Here is a 21,425-nt window from a genome sequence, read left to right on the forward strand (position 1 = left end):
CCAGGTGGAAATGGCATGGCAAGCCGTTCCACATGACTACATCCAGCATCTCTACGATCGTCTCCATGGGAGAATAGCAGCCTGCATTGCTGCGAAAGGTGGATATACACTGTACTAGTGCCGACATTGTGCATGCTCTGTTGCCTGTGTTTATGTGCCTGTGGTTCTGTCAGTGTGATCATGTGATGTATCTGACCCCAGGAATGTGTCAATAAAGTTTCCCCTTCCTGGGACAATGAATTCATGGTGTTCTTATTTCAATTTCCAGGAGTGTATATTCACAGCTCTCTCCCCAGACCTTATTGTCAACGAACAAGTGGAGCTTGCAAACAAATCATATCTTCACATATTTCATCAAATATTCAGAAACAAAAACTAATTATCGTCTGATATAACAACAACGGAATATTCTATAGAATTCGATGTAGCAGTCATACAACAGTTAAAGTGTTATTATCGTAATTTGTAAAAATCGTATTGGAAACACAAGCTGCAACCACAGTCTAACATAAGTCACGACACTTCGACTCGATTTTGTTGCCTGCCGCACCAGCAGCGCTCCAAGCGGCCAATAACTTAAACTGTGAGTTCTGCGCGATCGTGGAACCGAAAAGTGTTTGTTTACTTTGATTTCTACAATGGTTTTTACAAGCTGGAGCGTTTGTAGCGGATTAAACTGCAGCAACAACAGGAAGAAGACACCACAACTCTCTTTTTTTACGTTTCCTATGGATCCTCAGAGAGATATACCATCATGTTACTGAACTGTATCGTCAGGATTCACTTGCATACTAAATGTGTGTTAATGATTAATGTTTCGTTTTAGGAGCAGAAAATGGTTAGTTAGTAGCAGACGAGAGGACCTTATGAAAAAAACCTATTTACCTGTACGATAATATTAGGTTTTGTTTGCTACATTTCGAACAAAATCAGTTCATGAACGCAGGCAATAATGAACTCGTGTAGAATGCAGTACCCATACTGTTTGACATCCAAAATAAGCCACCTCAACTGACGATGCAGAGGAAACTGCCACAAAGATTCGACAATCCATCTAAATCTGCAAAACAGTCCTATGACACAGAAGCAGACAGTTCAACTGTCCATGTATCAGTGCCAAATTAGTGTGAATCGTCAACACAGACACGCTTTGACGATGAAGTGGTTAGATTAAGTGGAGTTATTAGTGTCTTACAAAAGCGTTTGGCATGTATTTCATTCACTTCTGTTGTTAGTCACTTAATTTTCCTTGCTTCCTTCGTGTGATGCCATTATTTTGTTAACACTTTGTTGACTAACAGATTGAAAATTATTCAAATATTTGGTTTTACGTGAAATGTAATGTAATCAGCTCATTGTGTTTTCAATATATTTCTCCCATTCCTTGGCAGTTGCTTGTCCCACTGGGAATAATATAAAGATGAAGGTCGTACTTGTGGTAACAGGTGACAACAATGACAAATACAGTAGGCCTACAGAACGATAAATGAGCTGTCGATCGCTTTAGCATGTACATGTCTGTGCTTCTTACGTGTGAATCGGTGTGTTTATATTCTTTTGATATCAACATGGTAAACTGCACTTCTATCCAGTGTCACAAGTGTTTCTTCACGAACGTGTTGTAGCTTGCCACTCGATTCATGGTTTTTGTCAATACTTGCGCTTATTTTAGAATCATTTTTAGAAACATATATGCCTTCTGATACTACACAAACCCTTAGAGGAAAGAAAATAACTCAAATATTTCGTAAATTACGTAGGAAATGGATGCAAAACGAACATTATTCTTACGACACGTCAAATGTTCATCTTACTCGCCGCTTGGAGTACTACTGTCGCTCCATCTGTCAAACGGTAACAACTTTCACAGCAGTGAGTGTCGCGACTGTTATGTTAGAGTGTGCTGTAACTGTCATTGTATAATTTGTAATAGCTTTCAAAATCTCATGTGTGTAAAATCAGTGTACTTCCTAGATCTCAGTTCTCCGACAAAAATATGGATAAAAAAATTCATAATGTGTATTAAAAAAAACTTTGCGATCTATAATAGCTTTTTAAGTTTCTATATGTGCAACACTCTTGCACTTCCTGTGGCTAAGTTGTTTGACCATAACTTACATGTTTCTGTATCAGGAAGGTCTGCTACGCGGAAGTTCTTTGGCGATAGGTCACGTTTGTAAGTATTGATCTCGAGGGAAGGGATTGTTGTCCCGCTGTACACTTTCGGAAGACGTTCGGTAAAGGTCCGTGCTGTTGCCTGATGAACAAAATACGATCGTATGAAATATCAGACCAGATTTGTGATTTTAGTGAGGAGTTCGTAACAAATACAATACAGCATAACACAGTGTATTTCACGAGTGCACATCGTAATAGTGAAATATGCAACTACACTTCATAAAACTGAAATATGGACGTTAAAATGGAATAACTGCCACCATAGCACAAGAATGATGCTTCATCTTTATGTAAGTATAGTTTAATGTCCTACAGAAATGGTTCTATTCATTTTTCTCTCGCACTGATAGTTTCCACATTAAGGAAGTGGTGAGAAATAAATGTTTATTGGTAAACGAAATGAGCGAAGAAAAAATATTAATCGTGTTTACCACATGAAAATGCACTAGAGCCCCTACATCCGCTTTTGCACACACGTGGGTCAGAATTATTAGTTCATTGCTCATTGCACTTCCTCCTACCACTGTGCAAAAATTAGACTAGGCGAATTTTTTGTGCTCTTGACGTTTCTTGATCTTCATCTACTGGGCTTTTAATTTGCCACAATTATTTGTTTCATGCATAATAATGCTCTAAATTTCCTTTTGTTGTTGATGGAATTTTTCTTGTGCATAGCACAAGGTTTTTACAGTTCTTATGACATACTGGTAGTAGAGAATTTAAGTATTCCTCGTTCTGTAATGAACTTTTAAATGTTTATTGTAGGTATAATACTACATTAAATAAAGCTCTCTTTTCCTGACATAAGTTACTCTGATCCTGTATGTCGTTCACCCTCTCTCTGTGCTTGCACTGTAATTGTCTTGTACCATACCTGTTGTAAAGAAAAATTGGATTAATATAACTTTAAATATTTTTTGAAAATTATTTTCTCATGTACTGAGTATCATAGTTGTTAATTGATTAAATTCTTTTTAAATACCATAAAGTGGCTGAATCAGCATTTATATATTTCTGCTAAGTTGTACTTTTTCCATGCATTGTAAAACTGATTAATGAGAACACTTTGTTGCTATCATATGACAGTTTTGGTCAGGTAAATTGACTGGACTAAAATCTATTTCATGGGTGATTGAAACTAGTTTTAAATCACTGTTGTTTAGTTCCATCTATTCTTGATGGAAAACTTACTGAGGAGAATAAACTAAAGCTTGAGATCAGTAAATTTAATTTCTTATTCAGCTGCGAAACTCAGATAGAATGGATGGTAATTTAATCATCTTGTCTGATAACATAACATAAGCCTCATTCCCCTTCAAAATGTTTGTTTGATACTTGAGGCATCACTTACACAGAAATACGAATGACGCATAAATAAATTAAGGGAACATTATTTGTCTATTATGATGTTGGGGAGAAATCACCAAAAATGAGTTTGACAATAGGTAGCACTTTAATAAACATAAAGTATGCAAAAAATACTCAAGACAGTATCATGGTATTATAGTTAAATTGAATTAAACTCTGTAATAACATTTACACCCACTCCTTGGTTTTTATACATTTTCTTATCAACTGTTCTACACATAATTGTATTGCGACAGATGGGAGTTCCAATGTGGAAATTTTTTGGGAGGAGAATTATAGTTCTGGAATTTTCCTTGACAAAGAGGGAAACCTCTGGAAAACCTTGATCAGAACTGGAGAATTAGAATTCTGTCTTATTTAACTATATGATACATCCCAGCCAAAAATATGAAAGCCCAATGTTCTAGCATGCGGAAGTGTACTTGGATATGTTAATACAGAGTAAAGTTGGAAACCTGCTCAACATGTGCAGTGTACTTGATTAATTATTGACTCTTTTATTTTTTTTTTAATGATGATGATGATGATGATGATGATAGATACACCCTAGTATGATGTGCACCATAATATTACCTTTGGCCATCATTTATTTCAGAGTGATTGGATGTATGTGCTGCAATTGAAGAACACCACATACAGCTGACCAGCATAGGCGACACTGTGCCCCAATTGTGTACTAGTACCAGTATCTACCAAGTTTGAAACATGAAGTAAAACTTGACTAAAGCAAGATATGCTAAGTCCATGGCAATACAAGGGCAATAAATGGGAACGTTGCTTTTATTGAGTAGATGAATTTTAATGAATGCTAATATAAAATAATGAAGTTTAATGTCTCTTATACATTGATCAGCCAAAACATTATGACCACACCCAATTGCAGCAATGTTGGATGCCACCTTGTGGCGCTGCATGCATGTGATGTGGCAGCAAAAGTGTGTAAGCAGAGCAAACATGGACAGGGATCACTCTAGTGAAGATTGGGCTGCAAATGGGGAAATCCACTGAGATAAGTGACTTTGACAAAGGGCATATTATTATTACACAGAGCCCATGAATGACTATGTCAACCATGGTGAAAGGTGGTCAGATGATAACATGCTACTGTTATGAGCATCTACAGAAAGAGGTAGAGAGATAGTGAAACTACAACTAGGTGTTAAATGATTCATGACCTGTGCATAGATGTCTAATACCACCACAAACTTACCAACACCTTGTTCAATCCCTGATACACAGAATCAGTGATATATTTCATTCCAGCTACGAAGAAACAAGTTAACTAGGTGTTAAATGATTCATGACCTGTGCATAGATGTCAAATATGACCTGTGCATAGATGTCTAATACCACCACAAACTTACCAACACCTTGTTCAATCCCTGATACACAGAATCAGTGATATATTTCATTCCAGCTACGAAGAAACAAGTTAACGAACAGGTGGTCATAAGGTTTTGGGTAATCACTGTATACGTAAATGTTTCTGTTGCTTTTAAGTTTGACCTGATTCATTTATTTCATGTGATACCTTTAACTGTTAGTGTTTTCATATAGCTTACCTACAAATTTGACAACCTAGAGTAATTAGAATGTACAAGTATAGATTATTTTTTTTTTTTTTTTTTTTTTTTTTTTACCTGACATGCTTGAAGGCTAAAAAATAAAAGTTGAATAATGACATACTATTAACAATGTGTCCTGTATTACTAATTCAAAAATGTATGTATGTATGTTTCTAACTTTAATGTATATTCCTCTCCTGTGACTCATCCCATATCTAAGTGTGATAATACACTAAGTTGGCATCTTGTTTCTTGTTCACCCTGTCTATTATATGAGCATGGTATGTTAAAAAAATCATAATATTTCCATTTGAGATTCATCCCATACACCAGAGTACCATGACTAGTAGGTTATTACTCTTGCTTAATATCTTCGCTGATGATGACGTCAATGTTTGTGTCTCGATGTCAGAACGGTGCTACAGTAGTTTGGGGACCATTATATTGAACTTCCATTGATGTCTTAGTGACATTTTAAGTGTGAAGATTAGATTACTTTGTATCAAAAAGTTCTAGGGTAATTTTCTGTATTTTCTACTCATTTTCAGATCTAAGGATGGTTGCATTGACAACTGAAACTAATCTAGACATGATATTTTAACTTATATATATGTACACAACATAGGCAATTAAGATTTTTGAAAAGAAGACTACTTTTACATTTGAGTACTACAAGAATGGGTGAAATAAGGTGGTGTGCTGAAGTTGATACAATAATATGTTAGTACAAGGCTTCACCAGCTTCCAGAAGGCTTTACAGGGTGTTACACATCAAAAATTCTTCTTCTTCCTCCCTGTTTTGTAGGACACTATTGAAGTTTGAGTGACTAATTAAATACTTCATTCATACACACATCTTTTTTCATCAATCCCATCATAAACGAGTGCTTTCAGAGATATGGAATGAGTCGCGTTACACATTAACAGGACAAAGCTATACTGTTGGCTACTGTTGTAAAGTACACCACCAACAACAAAATATTACCACTGATAATCTTTTTGAACTGATAAATGTGGTAATTAAGTACTTCTTTTATGTACATATGTTGCAAGAAAGACAGCTACTTTAAAGAAAACAAAAGAAAAAACAAAACAAAACTGCTCAAGTAGCAGTAGCAGCTGCAGCTATCTAATCTCATACTTTAAACAAAGGATTTATTTAGCTTCCTACAGATCACTATCAGCTGTGTGTATATTGGCAAAATCAGGTTCTGCCTAAAACAAATATTAGATTGGTGCAAAAGTTCATAATGTGTTTGTTTTGCATTTTGGCATTTCAGTTGCTATGGGTTTGTTTATAAATTGTTATTTTTTAGTGCACTGTTGCTGTCTGAGTTTACATATTGTCATTTTTCATTCTGAGATAATGAATGGTGCTGTGAACACTAGAAAATGGAGTGCCCGTGAAAAAATCTGAACATTTCTGACATATTCTTCTCTTTGAGTTCAGTAGAAGGGTGACAGCAGAGACAGCCAGGAACATTTGCGCTATGTATGGGTATAATGCCATTGGACAGAGTACGGCAAGAAAATGGTTTTATTTTTTTGAGGATCATTTTGACATTAGTGTGACTCCACATTCAGGGAGAACTCATTTGATGATGAAAATTCCAATGCATTAATCAACAATGATCCATGTTAGTGTACTCAATAACTGGCAAATGGGATATACTATGACCATTCCATCATTGTGACATTTACTTACAATGTGGAAGGTTCAAAAATTGGGGGTATGACTACCACATGTTCCAAAACAAAATCATCCCTGCTTGCTCATCATCAACTGGCTCATGAACAACACTGACCATTCTTATCCTTTATCAGTGTGTGACTGATTAAGGTTTAATGTCCCTTCAACATCAAAGTCATGAGATACAGAGCACAAGTTCGGATTACTTCAAAGATGGGGAAGAAAATCAGCCATGCCCTTTCAAAGGAACCATCCTAGCATTTGCTCTGAGTGATTTAGAGAAATCATGTAAAACCTAAATCTGGATGGCCGGTTACGGATTTGAACCAACCTCCCGAATCAAAGTCCAGCGTACTAATCACTATGTCACATCACTCAGTCTATCCTGTATCACTACTGATGATGAGAAATGATGTCTATATTGTAATGTAAAGAAAAGATAGGAATGGTTGAGCTCAACACATTTGCTAACTTCCTATACAAAGACCTGTGCACAGCCACAAAAGATGGCAGTACAGATCTGGTGGAACAATGATGGGGTGGTGTACAATGAATTACTTCCCCAAGTTGGAAACATCACTACTAACATTTATTGTCAACAGCTGAGACGTCTCGCAAATGCAATCCAAGAACAATGACTAGAAGACTGCGTGAAGCAATGCTACTCCACGATAATGCCCATCCACTTTCAGTTAGACTAATAAACACTATTCAGAAGTTGAGTTGGAAAGTCATTCTGCACACACTTTATTCACGTGATCTTGCACCCTCAGATTTTCAACTTTTATGCTTTCTATCAAACAACATTCAAGGAACTTACTTTCTGGATGAAACTGCGCTCTGAACATATCTCAATGAGTTCTTCGCCTCAAAGTCACATTATTTCTACAGATGTGGAATCTAAATAGTGAAGGAAAATATATTATTGGCAACTAGTCTATTGTGTGTATCTTTTCTGTTTATAAACCTTATGTAAATATTCTATGAACTTATGTGCCAACCCAATACTACAGTGGCACAGAATTTACGTTCTTGAGTGTTTTCAAACTTTTGGGAAGGAGTTGCTAATGAGGTACTCTTTCACTTGGTTTTTAAATAGGTACAGTATTTGAGGATGTACAGTTCCTGCTTGCTGCCCTAGACACATCTGCACCAGAATATAGAACTCCACTCTTAGCTTTTGAGAGGGATGCATGGTCTATACAGAAATAATTTCTACTTCTAGTATTGTGGTTGGGACTTGCTGATCTCATCCTAAATTTGTGCTTATCATATTAATCACAAATGCTTTATAAAGGAGTGTATGGTTTGGCATGAAAGTGTAAAAATCCCTAGGTTCCTGAAGAAGCTTCTTTAAGATGTTTGGTTATAGTATGTATTTACTTACTTATTCATCCAAGGCTCACCTCTCAGTGATACACGATTTGTTAAGATAATACAGTGCAAACAAATAGGCCACAATATACAACACACAGCATACCTAACATGCTTTTTAAGGGTAGTAGCCTTTGGGGATGGGATAGGACAGAGGTCAGCCATGGCCTTGGTTAAGGAATTATCCTGGCATTTGCCTTAGAATCCAGAAATAACATGAAAAACCTAAATCAGGATGGCTAAACAGAGCAATTCCATCCTCCCAGGTATGAGGTCAGTGTCTTTACAGTAACACTCTCCCTTTTGGTAAATGCCTATTGTATACTGTTCCTCAATCTAAGTACAGTTCGTTTCAGTTAAATTGCAAACATGGTTTTGTTCTTCATAGCCAAGTACAGTGAGAACCCCCAATGATGACTCCTGGACTGTGAAAATGCTGGTGCACCCTTTTCATCAACTCCAGACCCCATATTCAACAATGTGGCACTGTCCAACAAAAAAAAAAAAAAAAAAAAGTTGACAGACAGTACTGTCATGCATTTTCCATCTTGACTCTTCGTTTCCTTGGGAAATCAGTAAACCATAATTATTTATTTAGATGTGACAAGATACTGTAGTTATTTCCATACATTAATATTCTCTACTCTGTGTGATTTTTTTCAGGGGCCCCAGAAGGGTTCAAAATCATGAAATGTTCAATTTTTACTTTTTGCATTTTGAAAATGTACCGACTTTCCCTTTTCAATTGATATATAATTTATTCAGTTCAGAAGATATGACTATTTTTAAAATATTTTTGAAATGTGTTATGTATGGGTGTGACCCACTGTGGTGCTGTTAAACTGCTGTCAAATGTTGTGCTCATGAATCTGTACACTCATCATGTACATTTTAGTGACGTGAGAGAAAACATGTACTACAAAATAAGTGCTTTGGCTAACCTGTGATAGTTCAGTATATATCACTTGCTCGATTGTCATGTGTTTCATGTTTATTTACACTTTTGTACTCCTGAAAATATTCGTAGTGAATTCTATTCATTGAAGTCTCTGTTTTATTGAAGGACAATCATTGCTAAATGTAAAGTTGACTAGGCATCCTCTGAAGGCTTCCAAGAAAAGGAGAAATCATGGAAAGCCAAAGGTAGGTGTTATTACTGAAACAAGTGTGTGAACGTAACCTTGCTGGTACACCTGTCATTGCAATGAAAGTGAGGAAAAGATACTTGAAGGGAAGATGATTGAGTTAGTGAAAACTGAATGTTTTATGGGCAAATCAGTTGTAAATGGAATATTTGACATGTCAGTTCTCAACAGAATTTTTGCAAACGGTAAGATGTATTCAGTGTCGTGACATTGGTTTGGAACACACTATCAGAAATGTTTGCAGATCGTGGTTTCGCAGTCGTGTTCTCGCTTCTCAATCCTAGGGTCCTGGGTTTGATTCCCGGCAGGGTCAGTTATTTTCAACTGCTTTGAGATGACTGGGTGTTTGTGTTGCCCTTATCATATCATCATTCATGAAAGTGGTGAGATCGGACTGAGCAAAGGTTGGGAATTTGTACGGGTGCTGATAACCGCGCAGTTGGGTGCCCAATAAACTTTATCTATCTATCAATCAAAAGTCATGTATGACTTCCCAGTGAAATGGAATTGAAGTGTGGTAAGTGTTTATACATGACCATCTTTTGGAGCAGTGTTGCAATAACACCAAATGAAGAAAATGGTAGCACAATCTATGAACACAACATTAGATTTGTTTGTCTTGTGTACAATTGGTAAGGGTGCTTCTGCAGTTTTCTGTGGCCTGATAAATCTTCCAAATCCCCCAACCAAGTTTACAAACTATAATAAATTTATAGGGGGTAAAGGAGAATATGCCTGTATAGAATTGATGAAGAAAGCTGTGGCAGAGGCATTAGTAGGAAACAGTGGTAGTAGACTTGGTTACAACATTTGAGGGCACCTGGCATAAACAGGGACACACAGCTCTTCATGGTGTAGTATCTGCCAGCAGTACGTATACAGGGAATGTTTTAGATATAGCCATAATCTCTAAATGTTGTAGGTGTCCACAAAAAAGTAAAGGTAAACATGAGAATAATACCACAGCTAATTGTAGTGGCAGCAACAGTCTTGCCGCAGTGGATACACCGGTTCCCGTCAGATAACTGAAGTTAAGTGCTGTCGGGCGTGGCTGGCACTTGGATGGGTGACCATCCAGGCCGCCATGTGCTGTTGCCATTTTTTGGGATGCACTCAGCCTCGTGATGCCAATTGAGGAGCTACTCGACCGAATAGTAGTGGCTTTGGTGACAGAAAACCATCATAACGACTGGGAGAGTGGTGTGCTGACCACACGTCCCTCCTATCCTCATCTGTGGATGACACAGCGATCGGATGGTCCCGATGGGCCACTTGTGGCCTGCAGACGGATTGCTTTTTAACTGTAGTGGCTGTGTTCCTAGTATATTTCAACATTATGTTGCATGTGATACAGTGTGATAGATCAATTACCTTGGTGACAGTGATACTAAAAGTTTCAGATACACGAACTGAATCCCTGTGATGATGATGTAGTGCATAAATTTGAGTGTATTTGGCATGTACAGAAACGAATAGGATCAAGACTTCAGTGGCTAAAAGGTTTGTACAAAAAAAACCACCCTCAGTGATGGTAAAGAATTGGAAGATTGGATGGGGAGGGAAGGTTAACTGTCAGAGTAAATGACAAAATACAGAACTATTACGGAATGGCTATTAGGCAAAACACACAGTGTCGATTGAAATGAAGGCTGTTCGGGCTTTTTTTATACTTTTTAAAGCAACGGAAGTTCCTATCATTGTGTCCCATAGAAGAAAACAGTTGGTTGAAGTACAACAAGGACCTGATAACTGGTGAAGTGTACACTCAAACGTAGTCTGCTTGATGTGGTAACGAAGGTGATAAAACTATTTTCAGAGAGTTCACAGCACCTGAACTGTTGAAAGAGTGTGTGCATGGAAAAACTCAAAACTGCAATGAAAGTGTAAATAGTGTTACATGGTCCAGAATCCCCAAGACTGTGTTCGTTGGAATAGAAACACTTTTTTTGTGTATGATGCTGTTGCTACTTTCAATTATGGCAATGTTGTAGGGTGCAAAGTATTTTGAAATATGGGAATGGAGATGGGTTTCAACATGGTACAAACTATGCTCGCTTTAGACAAGGAACATGTCTGGGCTGCTGACAGGGCTGCAAATAGCCTAGAAATACAAGCCAGAGTAAAGAGGAGAAGGACAAAGAAGAAGCTGGAGGAGCAGTTTCCATAAGATGAAGATAATCCATCCTGTGGAAAGGTAATCCAAACTTCATCATTTGATTTCCAAAAGCTTTATTTTTCATACAAATTATGTGTTGTCAGGCTCTACCAAACCAATTTCCTTCAAATTGCCTGGAAATGTTACAGTCCCTTCTGCATAACTTAACGAAGTCTTTTTCCCAAAAACCTGTATTCTGATGAATTTATAAACAAAAATGGCACAAAAGTGGTGAATCTAACAACTGAATTCAAATTTTTAAAAATGCCTGTGTCAAGTTGTATCCAATAAATGTCTAAAAGTTTCAATTTTCTAGCTTAGATACTTCTGAGAAAACTTGTAATTTATAAATGTTAATTTAACTTTGGAAAGATGGGGTTTGCTGGAGACCCCCTCAATTGTGTAGCATGCATCAATCTTGAATAATGTTTTAGCTGCCTTTTTAAATAGGTCTATTCTAGTAAACTTTTTCACTTCCTTTCGAAATTTGACGTTGTGGTCTTGTTTCATGTAGCTCTCCATGCTACTCTAGCCTGTGCAAACTACTTCACCTCCCAGTACCTACTGCAACCTACATCCTTCTGAATCTGCTTAGTGTATTCATCTCTTGGTCTCCCTCTACGATTTTTACCCTCGACACTGCCCTCCAATACTAAATTGGTGATCCCTTGATGCCTCAGAATATGTCCTACCAACTGATCCCTTCTTCTAGTCAAGTTATGCCACAGATTTCTCCCCAATTCTATTCAGTACCTCCTCATTAGTTATGTGATCTACCCATATAATCTTCAGCATTCTTCTTTCGATATTTATTGTACATAAAATATTGTTCCGAGTTTTTTGTTTGGTTTTCCTGGGTAAATGTAATTCCAAACTGCCTCTTGTTCTATTTTTACGTACAATACTGTAAATGTAATATTTAGTATTATTTTCCCTGATATACACCACAGATTCATAGATGTAATCACTTGGTTAAGTAAGAATGCCCAATGTTTTAAACAGCTCTTTACAGTGAGACAAACTACTACTTCCAGTTATTGTCTTATGGCCCTTTTCTGTATTTTAGAAACCATGTCCATGTTTTTTTGCCTTTGATCCCCAGAAAGAATCCCCCATCCAAGACTTGAGTGCTTTCTCAATCAAGAAATATAAAGCAACACTTGAGGTGGCATGGCTCCACATCCTTGGCAGCACCTTCAAGAACCTCACTAAGACAGTTCTTGAATGCGTAACAGTGGTCTGTGCTACAAAAGGTGGTGATTCAATCTTTTTGACAGGTGGTCACATTTATGTGTGACTGGACAGTGTATATTGTATATATTACTAAATACATTTCTAATTTTCACATTTAAATAACAGCTTGTATACAGAAACAGCATATAAAAAGAGTGAAAACTGTGAATACAAATTTCTATTATGTAACAACCTTATCAGAAAAGAATGATAGCTGTAAAAAGTATATTTTTACTCTTTATTTTTACTAGTATTAGTGTAAGGAAGTCTCTTCATATGTATCCATTTCTATTTATTATGAAAATATGTAGGTACAATAAAAAACTGTTGCCAAATAAATCCGTATTTCACAAGGAAAATATTAACGTGCAAATTCTTAATAAAAAAGGAAATTAATGTTTAATTTCGTATACCCCATTCTTATTCATAGAAAAAACTTATATCCTGGCCCCCAAGCAAAATCACATTGGCAGTTCAATTGCAACTGATCTTTCCACTAGAATGGGCAGTCCACAAATAGCAAAACTCCCATAGCTGGGCTAGAGAGGTGAATAAAGGAGGGGAGAGGGCAGGCAGGGGAAGGACTCTGATTTTCTCACCGTTTTAAGTCATTGACTTACGTGTGTGTGTGTGTGTGTGTCATACAATTCCCCAACTGGTGCGTGTGGCAGATAATGGGGGTTATCTTGACACATGATAGGTTTCAGGTCACACAGTGACCTTGTATTTACCACACAGAGTTGCCCCAGCAGCATGGGCCATGACCTTGACTTGGATTGTTATCTGCAGCCATATGCCCATAGCTCCACTACTGGCATCGTGCTCTGTTAAGAGTTGAATTGTAGCCTTCAAATAATCATTTTCCGAAATAATTTGTACTTATATAAGAATGGAATCATTTTAACTGCCTCATTTATTCATTCTACTTTTTACAAATTTGACTTTAACACCATTCTACAGTTATGTGCAAAATTAAAGGACGAAAGAAGTTTCCCATGATGTGTTACTGCCAAGTATCACAGCTTGATGGAACTTGGATCATAAATAAAAAGAACCTTTACAGTATGGTATAGGGAATAAAGAAATACATAAAGAGAGTAACAAGAATCACACTTTCATTCAAAGAAAGTAATTACTCTGAAACTGTGATACATGATGCTCCCTGGGCTATTACAAATGGCGGAAAATGCTTCTCAATAGTGTGTGTGATTATCACGGATGCAAAGCATGTGCTCCCATGTTGGTAAGCTCTTGTGGTAGGGCATCCTTTTCCTCCCACAGCACAGCCGACAACTGCTGGATCACCATTAGTGCAGTGGACGAGCTGCGATACGTTGCCCCAAAGCATTGTATACATGCTCAGTTGAATTCAAGTCAGGGGAACAGGCAGGCCAGTCCATTCACCTAACATCCTCTTGTTCCAAGAGCTGCTCCACCTGCACTGTTTGATGCAGTCATGCAAATGAAGTCAGGGCCTAATGCACCCTTGACAAGATGCAGACTGGGAAGGAGTACAACGTCACAATAACATTGAGTGTACAGTATGAGTTGTGTACACCCATGCAACATCATGCCTAACCACACTGTAACACCAAAACAATCATGTCTGACGATGTTTCTAGGTGCATTATGTAAGCACCTGTCACCATAACAGGGTTTGTCCACAACCACCACTCAGACTTAATATCTGCTCTCATCCTAGAAGAGCACCCAACCCCTCTCCTCATTGGTCCAGTCCCTATGCTCTTGGCACCATGACAATTGGTGCTGCCGACCTGCGAGTGTCAGAGAGAGAGAGAGAGAGAGAGAGAGAGAGAGAGAGAGAGAGAGAGAGAGAGAGAGAGAACATACTAGCTGTTGGGCAAAGAGCCTACCTACAAGCAGTCACTGTGGAGCGCGAATTGCGTGCCTTGCAGGCCTGTTAAATGTGATTCCAACTGCCCCCTCTGTTCTACGAGGGTCCATTCTTCCTTGCTGCACAGTGTAGCGGTTATCAGCTGGTGCTCTTGACCATGGTCAACCACCTCCTCTGCTTTGGACTGCAGGCCCTGTGGTTTATCATGCTCCCCATAAACATCCCCCCATGAACCATGGACCTTGCCGTTGGTGGGGAGGCTTGCGTGCCTCAGCGATACAGATGGCCGTACCGTAGGTGCAACCACAACGGAGGGGTATCTGTTGAGAGGCCAGACAAACATGTGGTTCCTGAAGAGGGGCAGCAGCCTTTTCAGTAGTTGCAGGGGCAACAGTCTGCATGATTGACTGATCTGGCCTTGCAACATTAACCAAAACGGCCTTGCTGTGCTGGTACTGCGAACGGCTGAAAGCAACGGGAAACTACAGCCGTAATTTGTCCCGAGGACATGCAGCTTTACTGTATGATTAAATGATGATGGCATCCTCTTGGGTAAAATATTCCGGAGGTAAAATAGTCCCCCATTCGGATCTCCGGGCGGGGACTACTCAGGAGGATGTCGTTATCAAGAGAAAGAAAACTGGCGTTCTACGGATCGGAGCGTGGAATGTCAGATCCCTTAATCGGGCAGGTAGGTTAGAAAATTTAAAAAGGGAAATGGATAGGTTAAAGTTAGATATAGTGGGAATTAGTGAAGTTCGGTGGCAGGAGGAACAAGACTTCTGGTCAGGTGAATACAGGGTTATAAACACAAAATCAAATAGGGGTAATGCAGGAGTAGGTTTAATAATGAATAGGAAAATAGGAATGCGGGTAAGCTACTACAAACAGCATAGTGAACGCATTATTGTGGCCAAGATAGATACGAAGCCCACACCTACTACAGTAGTACAAGTTTATATGCCAACTAGCTCTGCAGATGATGAAGAAATTGAAGAAATGTACGATGAAATAAAAGAAATTCAGATAGTGAAGGGAGACGAAAATTTAATAGTAATGGGTGACTGGAATTCGAGTGTAGGAAAAGGGAGAGAAGGAAACATAGTAGGTGAATATGGATTGGGGCTAAGAAATGAAAGAGGAAGCCGCCTAGTAGAATTTTGCACAGAGCACAACTTAATCATAGCTAGCACTTGGTTTAAGAATCATGAAAGAAGGTTGTATACGTGGAAGAACCCTGGAGATACTAAAAGGTATCAGATAGATTATATAATGGTAAGACAGAGATTTAGGAACCAGGTTTTAAGTTGTAAGACATTTCCAGGGGCAGATGTGGACTCTGACCACAATCTATTGGTTATGACCTGTAGATTAAAACTGAAGAAACTGCAAAAATGTGAGAAATTAAGGAGATGGGACCTGGATAAACTGAAAGAACCTGAGGTTGTACAGAGTTTCAGAGAAAGCATAAGGGAACAATTGACAGGAATAGGGGAAAGAAATACAGTAGAAGAAGAATGGGTAGCTCTGAGGGATGTAGTAGTGAAGGCAGCAGAGGATAATGTAGGTACAAAGACGAGGGCTGCTAGAAATCCTTGGGTAACAGAAGAAATATTGAATTTAATTGATGAAAGGAGAAAATATAAAAATGCAGTAAATGAAGCAGGCAAAAAGGAATACAAACGTCTCAAAAATGAGATTGACAGGAAGTGCAAAATGGCTAAACAGGGATGGCTAGAGGACAAATGTAAGGATGTAGAAGCTTATCTCACTAGGGGTAAGATAGATACTGCCTACAGGAAAATTAAAGAGACCTTTGGAGAGAAGAGAACCACGTGTATGAATATCAAGAGCTCAGATGGCAGCCCAGTTCTAAGCAAAGAAGGGAAGGCAGAAAGGTGGAAGGAGTATATAGAAGGTTTATACAAGGGCGATGTACTTGAGGACAATATTATGGAAATAGAAGAGGATGTAGATGAAGACGAAATGGGAGATACGATACTGCGTGAAGAGTTTGACAGAGCACTGAAAGACCTGAGTCGAAACAAGGCCCCCGGAGTAGACAACATTCCATTAGAACTACTGACGGCCTTGGGAGAGCCAGTCATGACAAAACTCTACCAGCTGGTGAGCAAGATGTATGAGACAGGCGAAATACCCTCAGACTTCAAGAAGAATATAATAATTCCAATCCCAAAGAAAGCAGGTGCTGACAGATGTGAAAATTACCGAACAATCAGTTTAATAAGCCACGGCTGCAAAATACTAACGCGAATTCTTTACAGACGAATGGAAAAACTGGTAGATGCAGACCTCGGGGAGGATCAGTTTGGATTCCGTCGAAATGTTGGAACACGTGAGGCAATACTGACCTTACGACTTATCTTAGAAGAAAGATTAAGAAAAGGCAAACCTACGTTTCTAGCATTTGTAGACTTAGAGAAAGCTTTTGACAATGTTGACTGGAATACTCTTTTTCAAATTCTAAAGGTGGCAGGGGTAAAATACAGGGAGCGAAAGGCTATTTATAATTTGTACAGAAACCAGATGGCAGTAATAAGAGTCGAGGGGCATGAAAGGGAAGCAGTGGTTGGGAAAGGAGTGAGACAGGGTTGTAGCCTCTCCCCAATGTTATTCAATCTGTATATTGAGCAAGCAGTAAAGGAAACAAAAGAAAAATTTGGAGTAGGTATTAAAATTCATGGAGACGAAGTAAAAACTTTGAGGTTCGCCGATGACATTGTAATTCTGTCAGAGACGGCAAAGGACTTGGAAGAGCAGTTGAACGGAATGGACAGTGTCTTGAAAGGAGGATATAAGATGAACATTAACAAAAGCAAAACGAGGATAGTGGAATGTAGTCAAATTAAATCGGGTGATGCTGAGGGAATCGGTTTAGGAAATGAGACACTTAAAGTAGTAAAGGAGTTTTGCTATTTAGGAAGTAAAATAACTGATGATGGTCGAAGTAGAGAGGATATAAAATGTAGACTGGCAATGGCAAGGAAAGCGTTTCTGAAGAAGAGAAATTTGTTAACATCAAATATAGATTTATGTATCAGGAAGCCGTTTCTGAAAGTATTTGTTTGGAGTGTAGCCATGTATGGAAGTGAAACATGGACGATTACTAGTTTGGACAAGAAGAGAATAGAAGCTTTCGAAATGTGGTGCTACAGAAGAATACTGAAGATAAGGTGGATAGATCACGTAACTAATGAGGAGGTATTGAATAGGATTGGGGAGAAGAGAAGTTTGTGGCACAACTTGACTAGAAGAAGGGATCGGTTGGTAGGACATGTTTTGAGGCATCAAGGGATCACAAATTTAGCATTGGAGGGCAGCGTGGAGGGTAAAAATCGTAGAGGGAGACCGAGAGATGAGTACACTAAGCAGATTCAGAAGGATGTAGGTTGCAGTAGGTACTGGGAGATGAAGCAGCTTGCACAGGATAGAGTAGCATGGAGAGCTGCATCAAACCAGTCTCAGGACTGAAAACAACAACCCATAAACATGAATTATTCCTGTGAGGAATACCAAACTCCTGGACTACAATCATCACACTCCATTCTCCTACCGTGTTCCTAATGATTCTTCCCAGTGAAGTTATCCTTATGTCACCAGGCCACGCTGTACTGAAGAACACTACCATGACTATCTGCAGTCTCTACTGCCTTGTGTTGCATGACCAGCTCCATTTGATGTGGTAGTCACATTGACCGCACCCCAAGTAAGTCTAGCTTCCTGTGCACAACTGGGAGGACTCTGGCAGTACACTCCTGCGCTTTGTCATTTCCAACGTATAAACTCTTAAAGCTTTTTATGTAAAACAAACATTAACATTCTGCATCTTTATTTTTCCATGTCTACACATTCGTTTCTCGACTGTCACCCTGGCGATAAACATGTTTCTCCCAACAAGAGACCAGTTTGTCGATACTATCGCAGTAAAATGTTCGACTTTGCTGATGGAGTCACAACCTCACTTCTGCTTGCACTACTTTATCAATATTGAAGTGAAGCCCTCGAAAGTGTCCGTAAAGATCTGTAAATCGATGAATGCCGGAAGGGGCCGAGTTGTGACTGTATTGAGGATGATTGATGACCATGAATCCAAAGCGAAGGTTTGTTCCACATGTCACACAGTGCTTTTTTTGTAGTCTGGCATTGTCATGCTGAAGGAGAGGGTGCTCCACGTGTGGACGAACTGACAACAAATTGATAACAGCACATTATTTTTCACGCACTGACATGTTACATGTGACAATTCGGAGGCCTTTAGTGGCAGATGGTTACAAATTGCATCAGTGAAGTGGGAAAGTCAACCGAGTAATATGTGCAACATTTAATAACTCAAACGACATTGAGATCAGAATAGAAAATTCTGAGGTACGGTATCTCTCTTCGAAACGGTCTTGTGTGTGGTGGACAAGCCCGATACCCATTCGCTGCAGTGAGACTGAGGAGCTGCCACTTGCCATCCAGTGGCAGAGCTTTGTTATAAGTTCACCATCATACCATACCATACCATACCATACCATTGTTCACCAGACTATGGAACAAATTTTCTCAAAGCGTCTTAGAATGAAAAGACGATTTGGGAACTGCGTGAAGCAAGAGCTAGTCACTTGGTATTGGACAATCACAAGCCCAAACCCAGGATTGAAAGACTGCCACAATGATAACTGAAAAGGCCTAGAGTTATTTTAGGTCGTGTGACGACAGTCTTTGAAATTTTTATTAGCAACACAACTATAGAACTGTATTCACAATCAGGTCTAATTACGAGGTCTTCGTTTGCTGCTCTGTGGCTTTCCCTGATCGTGCCGTCGAAATCTCGTTACTTAAGGAATTTACTGCAAACTAAGCAAGAATGTATGAGATCCCATCTGCTCCAACTGCTTGAGTGCCCTTCACTTTCTATAAAGCTTGTATCCAATTGGATGTTGCACAGAATATCCAGGACACCCGTCTCCACCTACAAACCCTGTGGAATGAGGTATCATCAAGCTGGGTGCCAGGGCACACGGCAGTGGAACAAAAAGAGACATTGCAACTCAGGGGACACGTAGTGATAAAGGATTCACATGCTACCACCTCATTCTTTCACAATGTCTAGCATGGGTAGAAAGGAGAATGGCTCTGAAGGGGCTGACAACGAGTTGCAGCTAGTCAACAACGGAGGCATGGCATGCCTCGTTCCAGCTACACAGACGAATTGAGAGCCTAACAATTCCTCACAGGACACAGCCCCATGAGGCACTACTTCTTGCTTTAGTGATAGGTCTCTCCAGTATTGGGTGCTTGGGGTATACAGAATGCAGTGCACTTCATTTTATTGCCAGTATGTTTTAGTAAAGACAGCACGAGCTTATGTACCTGCAGATTTGACCTTTATTTTAGTTGACAACGAGAAGAATGTTGTACGACTTAAGATTTTGTGTACTGTCCAACTTACTCCCTGAACAGTTAAGGATTGTACACTAAGGTAACTACCGTCACGGGATCGTTTCAGAACTCATTTTGCTCGGTGTAATGCAGCAACTTTATGTGGCATGGACTCAAATTGTTGAAAATCCTCTGCAAACTGAGCCATGCACCTCTATAGCAGATTATTATGATGATGATGTCCTTTATCGACCAGTAAAATCATCAGAAGATAAAAAAACAAACTGAAAACGATTTAGAAAAGATAACTGTATGGTGCAAAAATTGTCAATTGACCCTAAATAATGAAAAGTGTGATGTCATCCACATAAATGCTATCAGAAATCCGTTAAAACTTCGACTACACGATAAATCAGTCGGATCTGAAGACCGTAAATTCAACTAAATAAAGAGCAATTACAATTACAAACAACAAATTGGAATGAACACACAGTAAATGATGTGGGGGAGGCTAACTAAAGACTGCGTTTTAGTGGCAGGATACGTAGAAAATGTAATATATCTACTAAAGACGTTAACTGTACTACTATTGTTCCTCCTCTTTTAGAATACCTGCTGTGCGGTGTGGAATCCTTACCAGACAGGACTGATGAAGTACATTAAGAAAGTTCGAAGAAGGGCAGCACGTTTTGTATTATCATGAAATGGGGGGGGGGGGCAGAGAGAGAGAGAGAGAGAGAGAGAGAGAGAGAGAGAGAGAGAGAGAGAGGATTTGGGGTGGACATCATTGAAATGAAGGCGTTTTTCGTTGCAGTGGAATAGTGTCACGTAGTTTCAATTATGAACTTTCTCCTCCGAATGCGAACATATTTTGTTATTGTCAGAGTAAATAGGTACAAACAATCATCATAATAAAATAAGGGAAATCATATCTCGCACAGAAGTATATAGGTGTTCGCTTTTTCCGCGCTCTGTACGAGATTGGAATAATGGACAATTATTGTGAAGGTGGTACCATGAACTCTCTGCTAGGCACTTAAATGTGATTTGCAGAGTATTCATGTAGATGCAGATAGCCGTCGATAATTGCGAAAGTGTTGCCGATGCAGGATTGTGTTCACGAACGGACCTCTTCATTAGGTCCCATAAATGTTTGATGGGATTCATGTCTGGCGGTCTGGGTGGCCAAATCATTCACTCAAATTGTCCAGAATGTTCTTCAAACACTAACAGCTGAAATCGAGGCACATCTGACAGATCCAACCTGTCGGCAAAGGCACTTGCGTCGGTCGTCTGCTGCTATAATCCATTAACGTTGAATTTAGAGGCACTATCCTAATGGATACGTTCGTCATACATCCCACACTGATTTCTGCAGTTATTTCACGCAGTGCTGCTTGTCCGTCTGGACTAACAGCGCTACGCAAACGCCTCTCCTCTCCGTCGCTAAGTGAAGGTATTGCCCACGGTGAGAGGT

General features: G+C 39.1%; 1 protein-coding gene and 1 long non-coding RNA gene across 2 annotated transcripts in view; one reads left to right on the top strand and one right to left on the bottom strand.

Annotated features, from left to right (window-relative positions):
* The first annotated feature begins 2,144 nt into the window (after positions 1-2,144).
* On the top strand, positions 2,145-5,184 carry LOC126299128 (uncharacterized). Its single transcript, XR_007552726.1, has 2 exons — positions 2,145-2,468; positions 4,142-5,184. It is a non-coding gene; the product is annotated as an uncharacterized LOC126299128 (long non-coding RNA).
* The window catches only part of LOC126299127 (uncharacterized), a 73,873-nt gene continuing 55,361 nt past the window's right edge, over positions 2,914-21,425 (bottom strand). Inside the window, exon 5 of the mRNA XM_049990873.1 lies at positions 2,914-3,052. Coding sequence (XP_049846830.1) covers positions 3,009-3,052 — 44 coding nt within the window. The 3' untranslated portion in view covers positions 2,914-3,008. The remainder of the gene's footprint in view (positions 3,053-21,425) is intronic.

The sequence above is a fragment of the Schistocerca gregaria genome, chromosome X, assembly GCF_023897955.1.
Source record: "Schistocerca gregaria isolate iqSchGreg1 chromosome X, iqSchGreg1.2, whole genome shotgun sequence".
Taxonomy (NCBI): Eukaryota; Metazoa; Arthropoda; class Insecta; order Orthoptera; family Acrididae; genus Schistocerca; species Schistocerca gregaria.